Source organism: Punica granatum, chromosome 2 (assembly GCF_007655135.1).
Source record: "Punica granatum isolate Tunisia-2019 chromosome 2, ASM765513v2, whole genome shotgun sequence".
NCBI classification, from domain to species: Eukaryota; Viridiplantae; Streptophyta; class Magnoliopsida; order Myrtales; family Lythraceae; genus Punica; species Punica granatum.
In genome coordinates this window covers 44308846-44330416 of record NC_045128.1, presented here as the reverse complement: position 1 = coordinate 44330416, position 21571 = coordinate 44308846, and the positions used below count along the sequence as shown (strand labels likewise).

Below are 21571 nucleotides of genomic sequence, written 5' to 3'. Positions count from 1 at the left end.
CTTAATAGTACAAAATGTTTTACAGATGTTACATATTAGTACAAAATGTTTCTTTAATTAACTTAAGGATTCACAATTAACTGTTAAGCCGCCCATGTCAGAAAGGAAAGGAGACACCTCAGAGGAGATCAAATGGGAACAGGGTGAGGGAAGAGAGGAGCAGGACGAGAAGAAAAAGAAAGAGGGGAGAGGGAGAGAGAGAGAGAGAGGTTACTGTTTCGGTCACGTAAAAAAAGGACCTGACACGTAGTGAGCCACGTCAGCGTCGCTTGACGGCGTTAATGGTGAGATGACGATTTACAACTTTGAAATATTTTGTACCATCAAGTAGTAAAAAAACTTTTTGAACAAACATGATACATTATTAAAACTTTTTGGATCACCGGTATAATTTACCTGCAAAAGAAAAATGTTTAGCTTTCTAACCCACAAGTTTGTCCTTGAATTTATCAACCAGGAAGGAGAAAGAAGAGGAATTAGCGGCTGACATATCCACCGGGAAGCCCAGGTACTTCCCGAGGGAGGGGGCTTCACGAAGACCCAGAATAGCTCACGCTCTCTCTCTCATCCTGTTACTAGTGTTGCGGGAAAAAATAATTCAAGATTTGTTAAAGCTAACTTTCTGTCCAGAAAGAGCACAAAAGGAACCAATGACATTCTTAATGGAGTTACAAGTAGCAATATCCACTGTCTCAAAGAAAAGGATATCATCAGCAAAAAATAGATGGGACGTGGACAAAGAGCCCCTGGCAAGGCAAATGCCATTCCAATTCCCCTTACGGGTTTCCTGGTCACTGGACATGGAAAGTATCTCCATGGCCAGTGTAAATAGGTATGGAGAGAGGGGATCACCTTGAGGGATACCACTTGAGGGGCAGAATTGCTCAAGTTTGCCACCATTGAATAAAACATTGACCCTTGAGGAAGAGATACAATGCATAATGACGCGGATAAAACTTGCAGGGAGCACGAAGAATTTAAGGACACTTTTGATAAAGCTCCATTCTAGTCTATCGAAAGCTTTCTCAAGACCGAGTTTGAGGATCATTATACCCTTCCTACCTTGCTTTTTCCTAAGGGCAGTTTGCGCCTCTCTTAGTAAGACAACATTATCGGCGACACGGCTGCCCAGGATAAACCTGGACTGGACGGGCGAAATGAAATCATCAAGGCGAGGTCTAAGATGCCTCACCAAAATTTTGACGATGATCTTGTAAGCAGTGTTACAAAGACTGATCGGACGAAATTGGGGGATGGACTCTGGGCTTTGACATTTGGGAATGAGAGAGATGAGGGTATCATTTGCCCCCTCAGGGAGGCATACACCCTCGAAAACATTTCTAGTAGAATTTATAACTGAGTCTCCCACAATATCCCAGTGTTTTTTGAAAAAATATCGTGCGAAGACCATTGGGATCTGGAGCTTTGTGAAGTTTAAGGCTTTTGAGGGCACTGATGACTTCAAGATCAGAAATAGGCTGACTCAAGTCCTGTGAGACAGCTTGAGAAAAGATATGTGAAGATTCAAGCTGAAAATTAAGAACAAGAGGAGAAGAGACATGCTCCGTGGTATAAAGAATAGAGAAGAACGAATTGACCATGGAGGCTAACTGTCTCAGATCATTGATCCATTCCCTCACCGAGTTTTTCAAAGAAGAGATTTTATTGTATTTCCGGTTTATAAGGGTAGAAGCATGGAAAAATATTGTGTTTCGGTCTCCTTTGAGATTCCAATCCGTCCTTGATTTAAGGATCCAGAGCTCTGTCTCGTTCTGGAGAATGAAATGGAATTCATCTCTGAGTTCTGCTAAGGCTCACCGAGCCACCACCCAGTCTTTCAGCATCACACAGTACCTCATTAAAATCTCCAATTGCAATCCAAGGATAAGCACAAGCACCAGCAACCATTTCCAAATTATTCCATAACAGCAGTCTCTCGCTAAACCTAGGGCTAGCATATATTGAAGATAGCAGCCAAGTGAGGTCGTTGGTTTCGGTCTCCGGCACCTAGACATGGTAACCGAGATACAAGGTAACCGTCGTACATGCATAGAAAATCAAAATCTGACATGAAGCAAAATGGCCCAAGTCATGGGTACAACGGTTAACCAAACGAGAGGTCCAAGAGCAACGTTGATAAGAAAAGTTATCTAGGCTAGGAGTAGCCTAATATCGAAATAAGTGATTTGATTTGCACAAGCAGCAAGGCATCACATTTTAACCATTCGTTATCCCAAGCTCTATCGATAGCAATGGAGAGCGCCTGTAATGGATTCCGCGTATACGGGGGAGGGTGCTCCAGCTATGGAGTGCCAGGAGAGAATGGATCCTTGGGGGTTGAATTGGGCAATCTTCACCTTTGCATATGGCCTGCCATACTCCTAAGAGCTAAAAATAAAAGCACACACTTTGGACTGAAGAGATGCGTTGGAACTTGCTATTTCAACATATAGAATGGTGTATTATCGATAAGTATGACACCTTGCTCCGTTTTCTACTGGGCATTTGACTGATCTGAAACATCGGGTTTCCGTTTCAAATATCCATTCATAACCTGTCCAAGTCAAATAAGGAATCCAGAACTCCTGAGGTCCAGCCCACACAACTTGGTCTCGTTCCCTTATTCGTGGGCCTTGCCCAGCCATCCGTTCCACTCTGAAACTTTTGAACTCCCCGGCTTCCCCGCGTTCGAGTCGGGGAGCCGGAGCCGGAGTCTGGACGAGGACGAGAGAGAGAGAGGGCAAGATCGAAGACTCCTCGGACGAGACGAGGGCGGGCGGAGCTGTTATCCATTCCATTCCTCTCAGTTGTTATTGTGTATGGTATTTGTATGTGATGTGTGAGCTGAGCCGCCGGTAGTGGTGGTGGTGGTGCTGCTGATATTCTTCCACCATTAGCCATGTCCAACGAATGTGGAGAAGCAGAAGAAGAAAACTTAGTACTCACAGAGGATCAGAGGGCTCGAATTTCTCACAAGTTTAAAGCAGCTAAGGCCCTCCTTGCTCGGAAACGCCCTCGCTTCTCCCTCAACAGTTCGCTTCCCCAGGGTCACTATCAGTAAGATCTCTAGTCTGATCTAATCGAATCTAATCTAATCTAGTCCCCCCGCCCTTCCTCTCCTCCTCCTCCTCCTCCTCCTTTTTTTTTCTCTTCTATCTATGTGTTATCTTATCTGCACAAAGCAAGAAACCAGAGTGAAATTTCAAAAAAGAAAAAAAAAAAAACTGGTTTCGGTGATGAACAGAGAGCCCTATAGATATATTCTTTTTTTTTTTTTTGGTTGATTTCAGGCTTGAATATGATGGAAAGACACCATCACCTCCTTCGGTTGGGTCGATCATCAAGAGAGTACCTTTCTCTGAAATTTCTGTCAACACCCCTTCTCCACTCCATATCAAGGGGTTCAAACAGAGAAGTGCTGAGGGTAGTAGCACAACACCTAGTCCTCCCTCTGGGGGCTTTACCATCCATAAGACCCGGTCAACCAACAGGCTCCCAATTGCTGGGATTGCATCGAAGGAGAGATGTTGCGATTCGGATGATTCCTTCAGGAATTCTGCAAAAGAACGAGAGGAATATATTAGTTCTAGTGATACCCTTCCGACTCCCAGCATTCTGGATGACGACTTCGATGATTCCCTTTTGGAAGAAATCGATGCTTTGTGTTACCATGAGCTCTCGCACAGGCACAGCAAGGCTGATATGAGATGCCCAACCCGTGAATCTGATAATGGCAGCAATGATTTTAACTCAGCATCCCTCCACATTACCGAGAACATTGAGAGCCAAATACCAGTTCAAAATGAGGATTCATTGCCATTTGTTCCAGAGGGAATGGGCTCTCCTGCAATGATGAAAAAGCTTGACATGCCCCTACAGTACTCCAAATACTTGGACTCTCTGAATGAAAGGCAACGCGAGGCAGCCTTCAGTGACATTGCAACCCCCTTAATGATCGTCGCCGGACCAGGAAGTGGCAAGGCATGTTTCCCTACAATAAAGACCACTCTTTTCACCTGTTGTTGTGTTCTAGTTGCTGTATGTCATCAGTGGTTGTTCGTGCAAAAAAGGAAATCTTAAATGTTTCTCTTTCTCGTTTGACTTCAGACTTCTACTATGGTTGGGCGTATCTTGGTGTTACTAAATGAGGTAAAATACAGTTTCACTCTGTCAGATGTCTTAGTTTGTAATGCTCCTATTCTGTCGCTCGTCCTACCAAACATTAGTATCTTGATCATTTATATGACCTCTCCCACTTTAATGTTCCTCTTTCTCCTTAAAATAAATGTTAGGGTATTAATCCTTCAAATGTACTGGCGATGACTTTCACCACTGCGGCTGCTTCTGAGATGAGAGATCGAATTGGAGCCATTGCTGGGAAAGAAGCTGCGAAAGAGCTCAAAATCAGCACATTCCATTCATTTTCTCTTCAACTTTGCCGATCCCATGCTGATAAGTCAGTCAGTCTCCCTTTGTCTTTTCGTTTTACCTGTGGTTCCTGCTTCTATTTGTATTTCAATATAAAAAAAAAAAAAAACTGTTGTACGACCCATCTGCAGGTTGGGCCGGACACAAGAGTTCACGATATTTGGGCAAGGGCAGCAGAGGAGAGCTGTCATTGAGGCAATGAGGTTGTTACGAAATGAAAACAGTAAACAAGATGATGAACTCTGCAAGTTTGTTGAAGACCCTGGTGGTATTAATTCTCCTCAGTATCTTAAGGACAAGTCAAGGAAGTGGCAGAAATTTGTCACTCAAGTCAGTTAGCACCAAACTATATCTTAATGGTTTCTCTCTGTTCTAATACAGTTTCATCCAAGATGTTCTTGAGTTTGTCTAATTTGTTTTACTTAAATGCTGACCAGTATTCTGCTATCTAGCCATCACAAGGAAGAGCGAGAGCCAGAAAATATAATTTTTAACGATCACCTCCATGAATTGATCTCTTCTTTCAATTAGTACACCATTATTATGCCTAGTCTGCAGACCACAATATCGAATAGTTATTTGTTCAAGAAGTAGAACAAACGATGAAAGAAGTTCTCATTCTGAGCATGGTATTCTCTCTCAGGCTAAAGCTTCTGGCAAGACTACTGGATATTATATTAAGATGGGCAATGATATTGAAGTAAGCTGCAAATTAATCCCGCTGTAAAGATATCATGTAACCTTTTTTATTTTGGGAAATGATTCTTATATTAGGGGTATGAACAGGCTGCGGTTCTTGAACATTACAACGACATTTTAAGATGTTGCAATGCTTTGGATTATCATGACTTAATCAGCTGCTCCGTAAAGCTGCTCACTGATTTTCCCGAAGGTCTATACAAACTTTTCTGAGCAAACTTTTCTATGCAAACATCTCCAAGATAATATTATCTTGATCTGACAATTGTTCACTGTCCCATTCTAAGTGCTCAAGGAATGCCAGGATTTGTGGAAAGCCGTTATAATAGATGAGTTTCAGGACACAAGTGCTATGCAGTACAGTCTACTGCGAATCCTTGCTTCGCATAACCATATTACGATAGTCGGTGACGATGATCAGGTGTGGTTTTATTTTGAAGTTTATGATTGCGCCAAAGTTTGCAGCAACTATTCTGTTTACTGTGTCCATGTATCCTATATGCAGTCAATTTTCAGTTTCAATGGCGCTGATATCTCTGGGTTTGATTCATTTCGTGAAGATTTTCCAAATTATAAAGAGGTCAGGCCTGCTGCTGTCTGCATCTTGATATCTGATGCCTCTCCTATTTGTTTCCCATATTACAATGATGAGCAAGTTATAAGTAAGCAAACATCAATATGTTTTATGCTTCAGGTTAGGTTAAATAAAAACTATCGTTCCACTCGATGCATTGTGGAAGCTGCAACATCTCTAATACAGAATAATGTAAAGCGTTGCCGACTTAAGGATGTTGTTACTGATAATTCTTCGGGATCCAAGGTACACTATTTATAGTAGAAAGCAACTCTGGTGCTGTTACTAATGTGGGTGTTGTTATTTTATTGATTTGGTCTATGGTACACAGGTAACTATCAAGGAATGTCACAATGAAGATGCACAGTGTACGTTTGTGATCGATAAGATCTTGGAAACAATGTCCAGTGGCTCCACTGGTGCTTCTTCCTTTGGAAGCTTTGCTATTCTGTATCGTAGGCAGGTAAATTAGTTTCAGTTTTGCAATGCTTCTTGTACTTGATGGACTAGGAAAATGAGCTCAAAGTTCCATGGCTGATATTTAAGGTATCCGGGAAAGTTTTCCAAGCTGCGCTGCGTGATAGAAAGATACCCTTCAACGTTCATGGTGTGGCCTTCTACAGAAAAAAGGTTGTTGGATGGAATGCTCACGCTTTTATTGGTGTATTGATTTTTTATATCAAGTATATTGGGTTTGTTGTTTTCTTCACTCATGGAATTCTTCCAACCTAGATGCAATTTTTTCCTCTGTAGGAACCAAATAGTCTTTTTGATGTCTACACCAACAATCCTTCACATTAATAGCAATGCAAGATATGCATGACGAGGCAGCTATTTTGAATATGAAATCTTGGGCATTACACTGATCATTCTTTGGAATTGTTTCATTCTTTGTCTGGTATATTGGGGATATGACTGCAGTTCCCCAACTTGAATTCCATGTGAGAGCATATTATCAAAGCATTTGTCATTGTGTACTAAAATCCTTCTTATGTTAAAGGTAGTAAGAGCTATTTTTGCTATGCTAAACACAACATTGCCTGGCTGTGATGATGTCCACTATCGCCGAGTCTTTAAGGCTTTACTTCCCCTTGAGAAAGAGGAAACAAAGAGGGTATGAGAGCCTTCACTGCTTACTTCATGAAATAGTTATGCATGTCCTTCCTGTCTCCCTTTTGGCCATTTTGATTGTAAGGATATTTTCCTCTCTCTCTCTCTGCTCAGGTAATCAATCATATTGATAAGATCTCCACAGTTAGAAAATGCAGCTTCATATCAGCTGCATGTGACATATTCAGTGCGAAGGTCTCCGGTACATTTAAGAGGTTTATGTTGTTGACTCCTAGTGATTTATTTTAATCTATAGATGTCATGGTAAAAGCTGAAAAGATTAAGCCCTTCTTAGAGGCATAATACACAATATATGAACTTCTTCAACCCCTAATTATGTATTGGCTATGTGTACAACCTTTAACAGCTTCCTTGAGGTCTAGCACAGCTGGCCTCGTCCAAATTAGAACGCAAAGATGTGTTAAAGAGATATTATAAAATGACGAGATATGGGCTTAAAGAAGAAAGAAACTGGAAAGGGATCACATGGAGGGATGTGAAATGATATTTATACATACATTTTTTTCAATATACCAAATGGATCACATGCTTTTAAAACCGTTCTCCTTACCATATTACACTTCAGGTCTGGATGACAGGACATCTGGTATAATCTATTCACTAGGATTTTGCGAAATCTGTGTGGCGCTACATGTAGAAGAACTCAAACTCTGTTTGCCGTCATGTCTTTTTGGCCCTCTAGTAAATCTGTCCCATTTCCAGGGCATTTTCATATATTTTACTGCTATATATTGTTATCAGATAGAGCAAACGTCTATTCTTTGAGTAGTCACATAACAAGATAACTGTTGGTCGATTCCCTGTAAATTTTAGCAGACAGGTGTAAACTGTGGCATAATAATCCATCATTTTGCAGTGCTCACATTTCTTCTATTTTTTTGAAATGTAAGTGCTAGCTGCTTGGCCAATCTTTTCACACACTTCCTCGAATGGTTACAGGAGTCAACTTGCACAGGGACGGAAAATATTATTGACACTGGATATGATAACAAAACTGGTTCAGCGGGTAAACATTGCTACTAGAACAGGGAGGCTCTTGTTTTCATCTTTTTGTAATAGGTGGTTTTTATCTAGTTGTTACATGAATACAAAAGAATTTCCAACCTTAGTCCAGAATCAACTAGAAAGAACTGCAACGTGTTGAAATTTTTAAAATCTGAAAATATTATGCGTTTGGTTTCAGAGTTAAAAGTAACTTTGATTTTGATTTTGATTTTGATTGTGGAAAATGACAAATGAGATGGGAGTATAAATTTGACTTGAAAAACGTGTGTTTTTGTTGTGTAGTGTGTTGAGTTAAAGTTAAAGTTAAAATTTTCGACTTGGGAAATGTGTATTTTTGTTGTGTAGTGTATTGAGTTAAAGTTAAAAGTTAAAGTTTTTACCTGTCAAACGACTCAAACCTATCATACTTCTTATTGTGACAGGAGCAATCTATTTCAACCGTGATAACTTCAGTGGCAACCATGATACCCCAGGTTAGTAACAATCTATTCTATAATTGCTTTTCTACTAATTTGTTAGAACAGTAAGTGGCAGGTATCATTCATGAATGTGACCGCACTCATTGTTATACCACTAAAAGGAATTGAATGCAGCTGTATCTTTTGTGAAGGTGATAGGATTTAATATATGGGTTGTCGGATCATTTTTATATGCATATTAATTTGTTAGAGGGCTTCATAATTTTTCAACCTTTTAACTGGTGAAATGGAAGACTAAAGCAAGGTGCAGAATTCAATTTTGCTGATAAGTTTTTCATCCTTCTCATGTTATAATAATTCACTTATGTGGTTTCCATTTTTAGAGATATCTCCTAGAACAGCGAGCAGTTGTGGACAGCGATGGAGGGAAATTGCTGAATGAAGACAATGACATGAGATCTGTAAGTTTCCATTGAATATATATATATATATATATATATATATATATCTTTTGGTACCCTAGATGGAACAAATGAAACTATGGTCTTGCAAAAAAGGCCTGGCTGTTGGGAGAGTTACAAAAAACATGCACATTTCGTTAGCTGACATCCTTGATTGATTGAACTATAAGAAGAAATTCTAACGATATAAATTTGTCATAAATGGATAAATACATTTACTATAAGGATTTCTCTGTCACTCGTCATGCTCAAGGATCTTCAGAAGAGCTTATTTTCTTCAATTTGAGGCTCAATCCTGGAAATCTCTTCTCCTTTCACTGTGCGAAGAAGAGCTACACTTCGATTGGTGCATTTGATCAGAAGTTGAATTTTCCTCTCTGCAGGTTCTTCAGTACCTGCTTGACGATGTGGCCAACTTTATATCAACCCATTCCACTGCAGCAGAAGATAGAGATGATAAAGAAGAAGGAAGAGGTTGTCTCAGTGCACTCCAAGCTTTTGTTGGTTATACATCTGAGAGAGAGCGGGGAAATTTTCATTCTCGTAGGCATGACAATGAAAATTCTGTCACCCTGACCACCATTCATCAGGTTTCTTTCTTTACCTCCATGATTGATATTTCTTTTTGATTTTGACTGGAAGGTACAATTTACAGATTCACAAGCTTAATTGTTCCTTTTATGCTATTGTTTATGCAGTCTAAAGGCTTAGAATGGGATGTGGTATTCATTGTGAAGGTAGTTTGCTGTGTATTTATACATATATTTATTTATGTTTATACATGTACATGAGCGTGTGTGTGTGAGTATATAATATCACAGGCCCCCATAAGCCGAAAGTCCTCACGTTATATACCGAAGCAAGTATCATTGAACATGTCATGTCTTAGTGATTCTTGCGCGTTGCTACAGGTCTAGGGATCATAATTTGACTTTACTGACATGAAAAGTTATTCTGATTATCTGAATATGTTATTGTTGCTAATGTTTCTATTGGTGCACCAGGCCAATGAATCAGAGATTCCATTGTTGCATGAATTTAATGGTGTTTCGAAAGAGAGCGGGAGCTCCTTGGAGGTAATTTTGCCGCATATATTGTTCGGAAGCCATAGGCGCACCATCAACTCTTAAAAATTTTCTTGCGAGATATTGTTGTAGGAGGAAAGGCGACTCTTTTATGTGGCAATGACACGTGCTCGGAAGAAACTGTTCATTTTGCAAGTTACGATGGATTCAAGTTGGCAGGTACATCCTTTTTTTTTTCCCTCTGTTTTCTGACGGTGTCGCTTAAACTAGACGTGTTTTAGTATATAGGGTGGGACCCATTCGGGTCTCCTTTATTCAGTGTGGAAAAAAAGAACTTAAGAAATTCATATGCTTATATGTACAGATGCTTCAGCCATCACGTTTTCTGAAAGAAATCCCAGTTCATCTGCTTGACATTCAGGTGTGTATCCTCGGCAATTTGTGTTTACTTATTACATTTTTATGCCTCAATAGACCCAATTGTTTTCGTAAAAATAATTTATTAAAAGCCGACAGTTTGAGCACTGGGGAAGAAAAGGAATATTGTCTTTCCTTCTTTTATTTTTACATTCCGAAGATGTTTTTATTTACGCAATTCTATTATATATACCAATCCAGGTACACTTTCTGATGTTTTTGGCATCCTTTCGCTATCGTAGGTTGATTTAAGCAGAAGGAATGTATCGGCGGTCGAGCATCAGATTTCAAATGGCACCGCTCAGAAATCAGGTGAGAAGGAATGTTCTGCAGAAGAACCAATACCAGATGAGTCTCGTGGAGTTCTTAATGACACGGCTATTGAGGATGGAGCCATAATGGTGGAAGCCTATAATGGAAACAATTTCCTGAAAGGGTATTCCGAGCTGCACGGGTTTTGTTGAGTCCTGTTAATTATTAATTATCCTCGGTCTTAAACCTCCCTTTCCTCTGTGAACGGTTTGCAGATTCGATGTGGATGAGAGATCAGTCGTTTCTCATTTATTTCATCAATGGGCCAAAAGGCAAGCTTTTAAAGACCCTAAAAGGTTGCTTGGCAAGGTGAATATCTCGTTACCTTTGATAATTTGTGCTTGGTTGATCATAATGTGCTCCGGTTGTATGTATGAACGCATACGAGTAAAAAATTCCCTCCTTTTTGCCACAATCCCCCTGTTCTATTCCACATGCAGGTTGGGTTTGTGATTGATGAGCGGCTGAGAGTTCAGAAGAACAAGCATAAGGTCAGAAGGCAGCTTTCCCCTAATCTTTAATGCTTTTGATTCCAAGGCTCTGGTAGCTTCTCACTGCTTTCCAGTATTGCTTTGCTTACATTCATGGGACTGTTTATTTGACTCGTGCACCATGAATTTTTCATTATTAGATCGGACATGTTCATTTTTTTTAACCAACACGTTCTGCACAAATTTTTTCCAGGATGTTTTACGTGCACTTAAGTCCTGCTTGAACTCTGATGAAGCATTTCAGTATGCAGAATATGTAAGTATGCTTGTTATTCCTCAAAGTTATTATCACATTCATTAGTGCTGGAATGAATAGATAGTTGCATCATGCGAAGGACTGGCATTACATGCTTCTAACTAGTGATGTAATTGATGCATCGCTATTACTAACAATGGTGACAGATTAGTGTAACTCTGTTGGGTTGGGTTATTGATTCTGCAATGATAGGTTTTAAGGTGGGAGCAACTACCAGCTGATCAACGTGCTCATCTAATGCGAGAAAAACAGGTATAACTTCCCGAACAAAAATGCTTGAAGCCAAGAGTGTGACCTATAAGAAACTGAAAGGAATCACTTGGGAAACGTTACTGTTGTCCGTATTGACTGTTCTGTCTACATTGCCAAAGAGATGCACATCAGCTGCTTGAATCGAGGGGCAGAGTAGGTCACATAGTTATCTACCGGGTCCAGCTGAACTTCTCAGAAAACATCCCCGTTAATTTCAATCTAATACGTCAAATTTTTAAGTTAATCCATGCATATATGAGCTTCTGGTAGATATTCATGGGCGAAAAGTCACATCTGATCATTGGTTTGAAACCTTGAGAAATTAATTAATTTTTTTTTTCACCCCGATTTCCAGGAACATTTTCAGAAACTGAGGATAGAGAAGTCTATGGGTTCGGCAGCCCCAACATCTAAACAGGTATCTATGAGCTTTTTTCATGCTTTAATAGCTGGGCATATTCAGGGATATGCTAGGAAAAATAGGAGGTTTAGCAGTTGAGGCTGCACGCTGATTTTGTGCTGGGACTTACTAATCCAAATCCAATGCATAAAAGAGAATGGGAAATGGATTGTCATGAGATGCATTTCGATGATGATAATGTATGTATGTATGTATGTATGTATGTATAGTATTATCATATTTTCTGTGCTAAGGGAAGGTGTCAATAATTGTTGTGCTACGACAGATATCGTACCTGCAGAATTTGGGATGCACAGTGACCCCAACATCGCGTCTCCATGCTTGTCGGCTTATTGAGCGGTACAAATCTTTATGAACTCGCTCACTTACTAACTCGCTCAGGCAGATGAAAATTAGACAAGTCATTTGGGACTTGAAAGGGTGGCTGCCTGCGATGCGATGTGGCTTTCCCGGTGGTGACTGGTAGACTATAGTTAATTTTAGTGACGTCTGCAAGTCCAGAAGGAGTGTCGAGCTCACCATATGTAAGAGTGTAGTAGCTGACGAAAGTGAGCCAACCAGTTCTGGATTTGCAATAAGCTTTAATTAAGACATTTATTATTATTATTATGGATTTGTTTATTTGTGGGTAATGATGGATGTTGTTTATCGGTATCGACTTAGCAAAGCGCATTTGGCCACCGAAATAAATGGTTTGATAAGAATCTGTCCAAACTGCGTTATTATTGTAAGAAACATTGGTTTGTTGTGGGGGGGGGGGGGAAGAGAATCTTGCGTCTCGCCGCCCCCCAGTCCCCCACCCCACACCTAAAGACTAGACTAGAGGAGAGTGGAGGCCGGCTGAGTTGAGGCCCAAATCATCAGGCCTCCATGCCCACAGTAAAGGTAGAGGGAACGGACCCAGCCGAGTGCAAGGCCCAACCCAAGTCTGATTCCCATTCCCATTCCCTTCCCAAGAAAACCCTAATCATAATAAAATAAATTCGATTAAATGATGCCTCGCCTGTAGCTGTGGCCTCCTCGCCTGCCTATAACTATGCCTGCGTCCGCGGCGACAGACAGACAGACAGATAGATAGATGGATTGTCTAGACTGACTGACCGGCCGACCCAATCCGATTCCTAGTGGAAACTGAAGATTAGATCCATCCTTCCATCTTCTCTCTCTCTCTCTCTCTCTCTCTCTCTCCCCTAAGGTCGCCGGCGGAGGTGCAGTAACAGCCCAAGGGGCTTATATGCTATGGGCTGTGAGTTTGGGAGGAACCGTTTCTGTGTTTTTGTGGTTTTAGGGTTCGGTTGAGATTTTTATATGACGACGACGACGATTTTTAATTTTTAATTTTTTCATACAGAAGTTTATTTTTTAAGTGTGAGGAGGAGGAGTAGGCCGGTGATGATGTTTATAATTGTATTTCTTTGCCTACATTGCCTGACTATTTATTCATCCGTGATTACATTACACAAACTTCTGAGGCCTCTTCTCTATCATCAATCATCAATTCATTCATTTATACATTCATCCACAAATGAAAGCAAGAGTATTATTATTATTATTATTATTTAATTTCTTTCCTTTTGGTTTTCCGGTGCCGATCGAGCTTAGCTTTACTACTTGCTGTTGCTGAAGTTTCTTTTCTGTCTTTTTTTTTTTTTTTTGGTCCCTTCTTCTACGTCTTTCTCTTTCGGTTGTGTCTGTCTGGTGTAATAATGGGCTGGGCGGCCCGCCCTTGCATTGCCCGTGATCAAATAATTATTTATTTACTAGGGAGCGTGCCTGCGCTTCACGGGTATAAATTTTTTTTCAAATAATTTGTTAAATTAATACAATATTAAAATATTCTTATTTGTAATATCCGTTTATTTATACATGATTATCATATCTTAAAATAATACAATATTTATGGGTCTTCTCATACGAATAAAGAAAAAAAATCACTTGTAATTCAAAAAGTATATATATAATAGCTTTTTATGCTTTATCTAAAATTTATTTATAATAGTTATAAAGTTAACGTTCTATTTTATTATGTTATCTTCTCGATTGATATTTGTTAGAATATTGAAATCTATGAAACGGTTTTATCTTATATTTTTAATAAGAAAATCATTAAGATATATCAGAATTTATTATATAATCAGGGTATACACCGAAAAGTATATAGTACTCTAAATTACTTTTGAACGTCTATTACTACTATAACAGTATTAAATGAATTACCAAAAAAAACTTCGTTATATTAAAAAATTGAGTAAAAATGCAGTTAACACCCTCACATTTAAGCCTAGTGATAAAGCACCCCCAACCTTTAGAATTTTACACTATACTACCCGACCTATACAAAAAGAAGCAAAGTGCAACCCGATTACTTTTCCGGTCACTTTTCCGGCCAAAACTTGAATTATTATTAATTTATTGATTCAAATTTTAAAAAAAAAATTACAAAATTTAAAAAATTATTCTCCTGCCTTCATTCTTTGACATGGAAACGTGAAGGAACATTTCAGCTGCATTGCATTAGAAGAAACCATTCAATCACAATGCAGAGCAGTGGCGGGGGCAAGATATCAGAGAAGGAAGTGTTTACAGTTTCAGGGAGGGGATCGAGATTAACAGATCGTTGCGAGTTCTCAAAAAAAGCTATCAACTTTGCACCATATTAAATCGATATCGCAGGAAAACCCAGAAATAATCAATGCCCGATTGATCAAAATCCATGTGATGAAATAATTGATATGGCAGGAAAACCCAGAAATAATCAGTGCCGGATTGATCGATATCGCACGAAAACATAAATGCCCAATCAACCAAAATCCGTGTGATAAAAATAATCGATATCAAATGACAAGACACTCCACATCAATTAATATATGCTGAACTGAAACCGCCCCACAAAAAAAAGGACAAGAATAGAAAATATTTCAACTGCATTTGAAGAAACCACTCGATCATAATACATTAATACGATTTACTGGAGTGAAGCTTAGAAGATCGTTGCGAGGGGGAGATTTTTGGAATTCGGGTGGAGAGGTGGACAGCAAGAGGCGATTGCCTCTTTGATCGTTGAACATCGATTAGTTTAGTTGTGTGGACTATTGGGGAACATCGCAACGATCTTCTAAGCTTCGCTCCGGTAAATCGTATTAATGTATTCTGATCGAGTGGTTTCTTCAAATGCAGCTGAAATGTTTTCTATTCGTGTCCTTTTTTTTTTGGGTGGGGCGATTTCAGTTCAGCATATATTAATTGATGTGGAGTGTCTTGTCCTGCGATATCAATTATTTTTATCACACGGATTTTGATCGATTGGGCATCGATGTTTTCTTGCGATATCAATCAATCCGGCACCGATTATTTCTGGGTTTTCCTACTATATTGATTATTTCATCACACGGATTTTGATCAATCGAGCATCGATTATTTCTAGGTTTTCCTACCATATCGATTCAATCTGGTGCAAAGTTGATAGCTTTCTTTGAGAACTCGCAACGATATGCTAATCTCGATCCCCTCCCTGAAACTATAAACACTTCATTCTCTGATATCTTGCCCCCGCCACTGCTCTGCATTGTGATTGAATGGTTTCTTCTAATGCAATGCAGCTGAAATGTTCCTTCGATGTTTCCATGTCAAAGAATGAAGGCAGGAGAATAATTTTTAAAATTTGTAAATTTTTAATTTTTAAAATTTTAAAATTTTGTCATTATTTTTTCAAAATTTGAATCAATAAATTAATAATAATTCAAGTTTTGGCCGGAAAAGTAATCGGGTTGCACTTTGCTTCTTTTTGTATAGGTTGAGTAGTATAGTGCAAAATCCTAAATGTTGGGGGGTATTTGATCACTAAGCTTAAAGGTGAGGGTGTTAACTGCATTTTACTCTAAAAAATATTATTAACTCTTAAGAAACTACCTATTAGTGTTATCAGAACCGGATCGAACCGGCTGGTTCGACCGATCGGACTGAAAATCGAACTTATGTCCGGTCCGGTTAGCTTAAAAACCCAAAATGCATAAAAAAAATCAGTGAACCTAAAAAACCAATCGATTTTTAGATAAACCCATCAAACCCATTCGAACCGGCCGGTTGCATGGATTCATAAATTTTAAATGAAATCCGAACCGAAACCCTCCCGACCCAAAATGAAATTGCAGAATTGAATCGAACGAAAACCCTAGTCTTCTTCCTTCTGTTCTTCATCTTCGCTCCTCACCTCAGAGACTCAGTTCACTGATGATTAGTGACCATGATCGCTCTTCTATGGAGGAAGCAAAGCGATGACGAATGTGTGCCTGAAAAGGTAGTCGCCGGAAAGAAGCCACGAGGAAGCGGCCTTGACCCAGTACCTGAACCTATTGACAGAGCCTCTCGATCGCCCCAGTAGTTTACGCGGCAGCCGGGTCGGTTGTTTCAGGATCGAAGCCTAAAAACAAATGATTATTAGTCCGAGCTTTCCGTTTTCTCGCTTGGTCGCAGCTAAAGTCGTTTCTTGTTCCTTCTTCGAATGATGCTAGTAGAGAAAAATTGCTTAGATTTTAACTTATTAGAAAAGGTATCCCACCCAATTCGAATAGGAATTGAATTCGTTTACCCAATGGAGAACACGACAGCCAAGCAAGAATAGAACCAGAGAGAGAGAGAGAGAGAGAGAGAGAGAGAAGGAGGGAGAACTAGTGAAGCTTGATGTGCTCCAATGCTTGGCGGCTCTGTTGCTCAGAGAGGAACAGTGATGGGAAAGCAAGGTTAACACCAGATTGGCAAATTTCATTTTTCATGTCACTAAAAACTGAAAAGTACAGAACAGCCCCTAAACTTCTTGGGCAATCACAAATTACCCCTCTGGGCTCTTTCTTAAAAAGAAAGGGGGCAGAAAGTGAATACAAATTAATTATTATCTAATATTTATTACTATTTTCTTGTATTTTATATTATTTTCTTAAAATAATAAAATATTTATTTATTTTAAAATTAAACATGCGGTCCGACCCATTAAATCTCTGGTTGAACCCATAAATCCATGAACCCATACCTCGACCGGTTCGATGTCCGGTCTGGTTCTGATAACATTGCTACATATATAATCAATTTAATTAATTAATTTCCAAAAAAAAAGTCAGAAAGTTCTCCTCTCTTAACACTCATACAGGCATAAAACACATATTTCGATAAGCTAAGGAAAAAGATACTTGAAGTAAACTCCTTATTGGGCCACTTTTCTTTCAATAAATGAATAACTTAATTTTTTTTTTACTTGTTATCCTACAGAGAAAACTCAAATAATCACCAACTTTCCATTTTTTTAAACGTTTTATAAGAAATTTTTTTCCTGTAAAAATACAGAAACTCATAAATCGTTACACCATTTACCATCCGTTCGTTATTCCATCACGCTTGATGATGTGGCTAACTGATAGAGCTAAGGTGGCTAACAGCAGCTTACGTGTTCGTCCATATGTATGAGTGAGTTCTTGGTGGGAGGCCATAACATGAAATGACTTGCTTGCCCTCCATTCCTACTCTCTCTCCAATCCATTTGTCGGCATAAAACCGTCAATTTGCTCTACCCCCACTTCATCTTATTCCTCCTCCTCTTCCCGTCTTCGAGACCCATTCCGCCTCTTTTTCTCCTTAAATCATTTCCTCAGAAAAAGAGAGCGACGCAGAGCGAGAGGAAGGAACAGTGAGAGAGAGGTATGGACTTAACTCGGGAAGGAACGGGAAAGAGGTGAAGTTGCGAGCTGAGGGCGGTCATGTGGTTGTTGGAAGCAGACCTCTTGGCTCTATGAAGAGAGAGAGCGGAGAAGGAGCTGGGTTACGGGGCTGAGCAAATGTGGAGCTCGCCAGAGATAAGGGAAGCATCAATAAGGACCCGTGGAGATCTCGAAAAAGATGATTGACTCTGGAGGGGGCCATCGACAAAGAGATAGGGGTTGTTCATTCTCATCCTGATCATCTTTGCTCTCTCGAGTCCTCCAAACTGCTTCCCCTCTACAGCCCCATCTTCACAGTCCATGTCGTCCTTCCCTTGCGGTTTACTTCTCCTTCTTTCCTTGGTCTGGCGCTGCCTCCTCATCTCCTTCCTCTGTCCATGACTCTCACCATCATCTCCACCTCTTTCCTTCTCCTCCATCTCTGCTAAGCTGCTGCTGCTCCTCCTCCTCCTCCTTTGCCCTTCCCTCACCTCCATGTTGCCTGTAGTTATAGGCGGGCATTGTCGTCTCGATAGTTGGGGTGGAATCAAAACGGAAGCTCTAAGCCCGCGGTGCGGAGGAATCAGGGTCGCTCCCTCGGAGACTTTCGCCCCGTGTTGATCAGTTTCAATCTCAGTTGGTGGGTGTAGAAGGAAGAAAGGGGAAGAAGGGGCAGAGGCAGAGACAGATGGAGCTTATACAAACTCGAGGATCAGAGCATATCCGAGACTGAACCGGTGAGGCCATTTGAATGCAGATCAACAAACTCGTGGTTCTCCAAGAGAGAGAAAAGGGGAAAGCAGAGGAGGGGCGTAGGGGGGCTGTTGGATCAGAAACAGAGCCCCCAGTAAGCCGAGCGTGAAGGGAGTGTACAGAAAAGGCAGCAGGGGTGAAGGAAAGGGAAGCATGAACCGAAAGAACAGAGATAAACGGATGAAGAAGATAAAGGAGGAACAAAAGCATAGTGGTGGTATGTAAGGCGATAAAGGGAAACGAAAAGGGTAAAGCGAAGGCACGAGAGCGGTAGCTTTCGCCGGAAAAGAGAGAGGAAAGGAATGATCTCTCTTGCTTTGCCCACTTAATACTCCTCGAGCTCCTTGGGGATGGTCCCGGTGAGGTTAGCAAAAGAAAGGACGAGGGTTGATCTGTGCATTGTTGAGCTTCAGAGCTATGGCGATGGAAAGCTTTTCCACATACAGGTTGAAGAAAAGCTAGAGGGGTGTAAATAATATGGGGCCCACGAGGCCTATCTCCATAAGCCAGCTCAGCTCCGTTACCGACCATCGGCCAACTTAGCACCGTCAGTCTGCTGCGTCACCATGTGTGACGGAACGACAAACGGATGGTAGATGGTGTAACAATTTATGAGTTTGTGTATATTTCAGAGAAAAAAGTTTGCGATAAAATGTAAAAAAGAAGAAGAAACATTCGTGCTTATTGGAGTTATTTTTCCTATAATATATCATTACAATTTCTTTATGGCGTTAAATTAATCGTTATTTTTTTTCAAAAAATATTATGATGATATATTATTTCTTAATAATTTTTTATATTACCACATATGACACGTACAATCTCAGGTGTGAGTCTTGTCATTGGAAAAATTCACGATCAGGAGAAATTTATTCCTTGGTAAGTCGTCCTCACTCGAACCTAGATTAGTTGGACATAATGGACTTTTAAATATTAAGTGGAACACACCGAAAAATCACAAATAAAAAGTGATTATTTAAATTAGCGACTACTTGTTGAACCGAAAAATTGATGACGAATTGAACTAGACTTTTTATCAATATGGGTTGGTCATATTAATTTGAGGTGAGTCGGTGCATGTTATCCTCAGGTCAGGCATCGAGTGCAAGTTTTGTGATTGGAAAAAATTCACAATCATGAGAGATTTATCCCTTAGCGGGTCGATTTCGCTCTACATTAATAGGGCTTAGTAAACTTCAGAATAGCAAGTGATACATAATGAAGAAAAAAAAAATTGTATAATTAAACTTAATAAAAATAAAAATACTACAAAAATTTAAAAAGAAAAGAGGGATGGGTGCGGCCGGGAAAACCCAATCCACTCTCCCCTTCTACTCCATGAACCTGCTTTCATATCCTTACTAGTGAAAGGGCACGCACTTCATTCCGGTTCCTTTATTATTATTTTTTAAAAATATAAAATTTGAATAAATAAGTTTGGAATAAAATTAAAAAATTAATTTATATAATATTGTGAAAGAAGTTACACTTATTATGAAAGATTTGTGCTAAATTACTAAGTTAGATGTCCAATGATCATTATTGAGCATGATTTATATATTATTATCTTTTTCAAAGTGGTACAAAACCGATTTTGAAATAGGAATAAATAATAAAAAAGGAGAGACTTTTTTTTCTAAGGGAGGGGAGACATGTAACAACAACGTCTTGTCACAGATCCATTTTAATTTTTCATTAATACCCAAGTAAGAATTAGTCTCAATCAATACGTTAATCTAATATTAACTAAAAATAATAATAATATCCCTAATTTCACAAAAAAAAAACTATTTCAAATGATGGCAAATTAAATTAAACTTTTTATCATGGGTTAGTTATACTTTGACTGTGAGTCTTGTGATTGAAAAAATTCGTGATCGGAAAATTTTATTCTTTAGTGGATTAATCTTGCTCGAATCTAGATTAGTCAAACCCGTTGAATTTTTTGAATATCAAGTGGTATACATCGAAAAAAAAATTAATATTATTTAAAAGAAAAGGAGAACAATCGGGTAGGTGAGTGTGGGAAAACCCACCCTACTCGCCACCCCTTGAAACATTGAAACAACAATTTTACATTATTTAAATATTAAAGATATTGTAACATTTAGAGCATCTACGCGTAATAAGATGGTGCAAATAAAAATAGAAATATATACATATATCAACATTATCACCAAATTTATTTTAAAAAATTTGGTCTTAAGAACTCAAGTTTGAATTGTACAATAGAATCTTTTATCATTCATACACGAAATGGAGACATAATTGACGGTATCTGTGCTTGAAAGAACTAAAATTTAAGAATGTCACCGTATTTGGTTAAAATGAGGGAAGAAGAAGAAGAAGCGAGAGGGGGGTGGCGTCGGAGTGTTATGTAATAGTATTAACTAGTGCAGGAGCTGGCTAATCGCTGCGGAGCCGGTGCAGGAAAAAGAAATCTCTAATTCCTCGGGATGAAATACGAAATCTAGAGAAAGATTTAATAACAAATTTTTTTTGTTAAAACAAAAAAGAAAAGACATAAGAAAGTTGAGGAATCGATTAAAAACCGAAACATCAGAGTATTCTGACACCCTAACAACATTCAGTCATCGTAGTACGTATTACAATCGTACAATCCTTCCTGTTGATAATAGAGATTGCTAAACGAAACATTAGTTACAATTGCATGTTGTATACTAAACTACAGGCTTTTCTTAGCCGAAGGAAAAACTGTAAATACAGCTTCAACCTTCTTCGGAGACACTGTAGAAGAGATCAACCATCATGTAATGTGACCCAACCTGTCTGCAGAAAGTTTTCTTTTGGTCAGTGTTATGAACAAAATAATAAAATTCATGAAGGAAAGAACTTGAGAGTCTCTCTCAACCTCAGCCAATGACGACGAGCTATCAGATAGCTAGGCTGAAAGAGAATAACTAAATAGAACAACGATAAGTGATACAGTTACTATTTAATTTTATGTATTTACTTGCATGCTTTTTGTAAGTTGAGGCAGAATTTGAAGATGCGGCTTCAACTCTCAATGAAACATTGCATAATAAAATAATAATAATGTAAGACAGGGGCGATCCAAAAGATTTGGGGGCCTAAAGCAAAAAATTAATATGAATCATTTAATTTATATATATTTAATAAAATTAGTATATAAAAATTTTATTTTCGAATCTATTTTTAATTTTTGAGATGCAAATTCTAAACAAGGTGATGTGCTTAAGTCACCACTTATGCTGAATA

At 39.0% G+C, this 21571-nt stretch overlaps 1 protein-coding gene across 3 annotated transcripts; it reads left to right on the top strand.

The window, feature by feature from the left end:
- Window positions 1–2580: 2580 nt before the first annotated feature.
- On the top strand, window positions 2581–12545 carry LOC116197096 (ATP-dependent DNA helicase SRS2-like protein At4g25120). 3 transcript variants are annotated; one of them, XM_031527120.1, is made up of 29 exons: window positions 2587–3057; window positions 3291–3981; window positions 4108–4149; window positions 4293–4456; window positions 4560–4758; window positions 5072–5128; window positions 5215–5320; window positions 5415–5548; window positions 5633–5707; window positions 5822–5947; window positions 6033–6164; window positions 6248–6331; window positions 6702–6815; window positions 6926–7026; window positions 7772–7838; window positions 8260–8310; window positions 8640–8717; window positions 9101–9307; window positions 9416–9454; window positions 9722–9793; window positions 9875–9961; window positions 10107–10163; window positions 10402–10595; window positions 10687–10780; window positions 10912–10962; window positions 11156–11218; window positions 11411–11470; window positions 11826–11888; window positions 12157–12545. In XM_031527120.1, exons 1-29 carry the CDS (start codon window positions 2900–2902, stop codon window positions 12244–12246), a joined length of 3456 nt encoding a protein of 1151 aa, XP_031382980.1. In that variant the 5' UTR covers window positions 2587–2899; the 3' UTR covers window positions 12247–12545. The 3 variants fall into 3 exon arrangements, 2 of the variants coding, with proteins under 2 accessions (XP_031382981.1, XP_031382980.1); XM_031527121.1 differs by lacking the exon at window positions 9416–9454 and having other exon boundaries at window positions 2586–3057; XR_004154988.1 differs by lacking the exons at window positions 11826–11888; window positions 12157–12545 and having other exon boundaries at window positions 2581–3057; window positions 10402–10471; window positions 11411–11457.
- Window positions 12546–21571: the final 9026 nt, after the last annotated feature.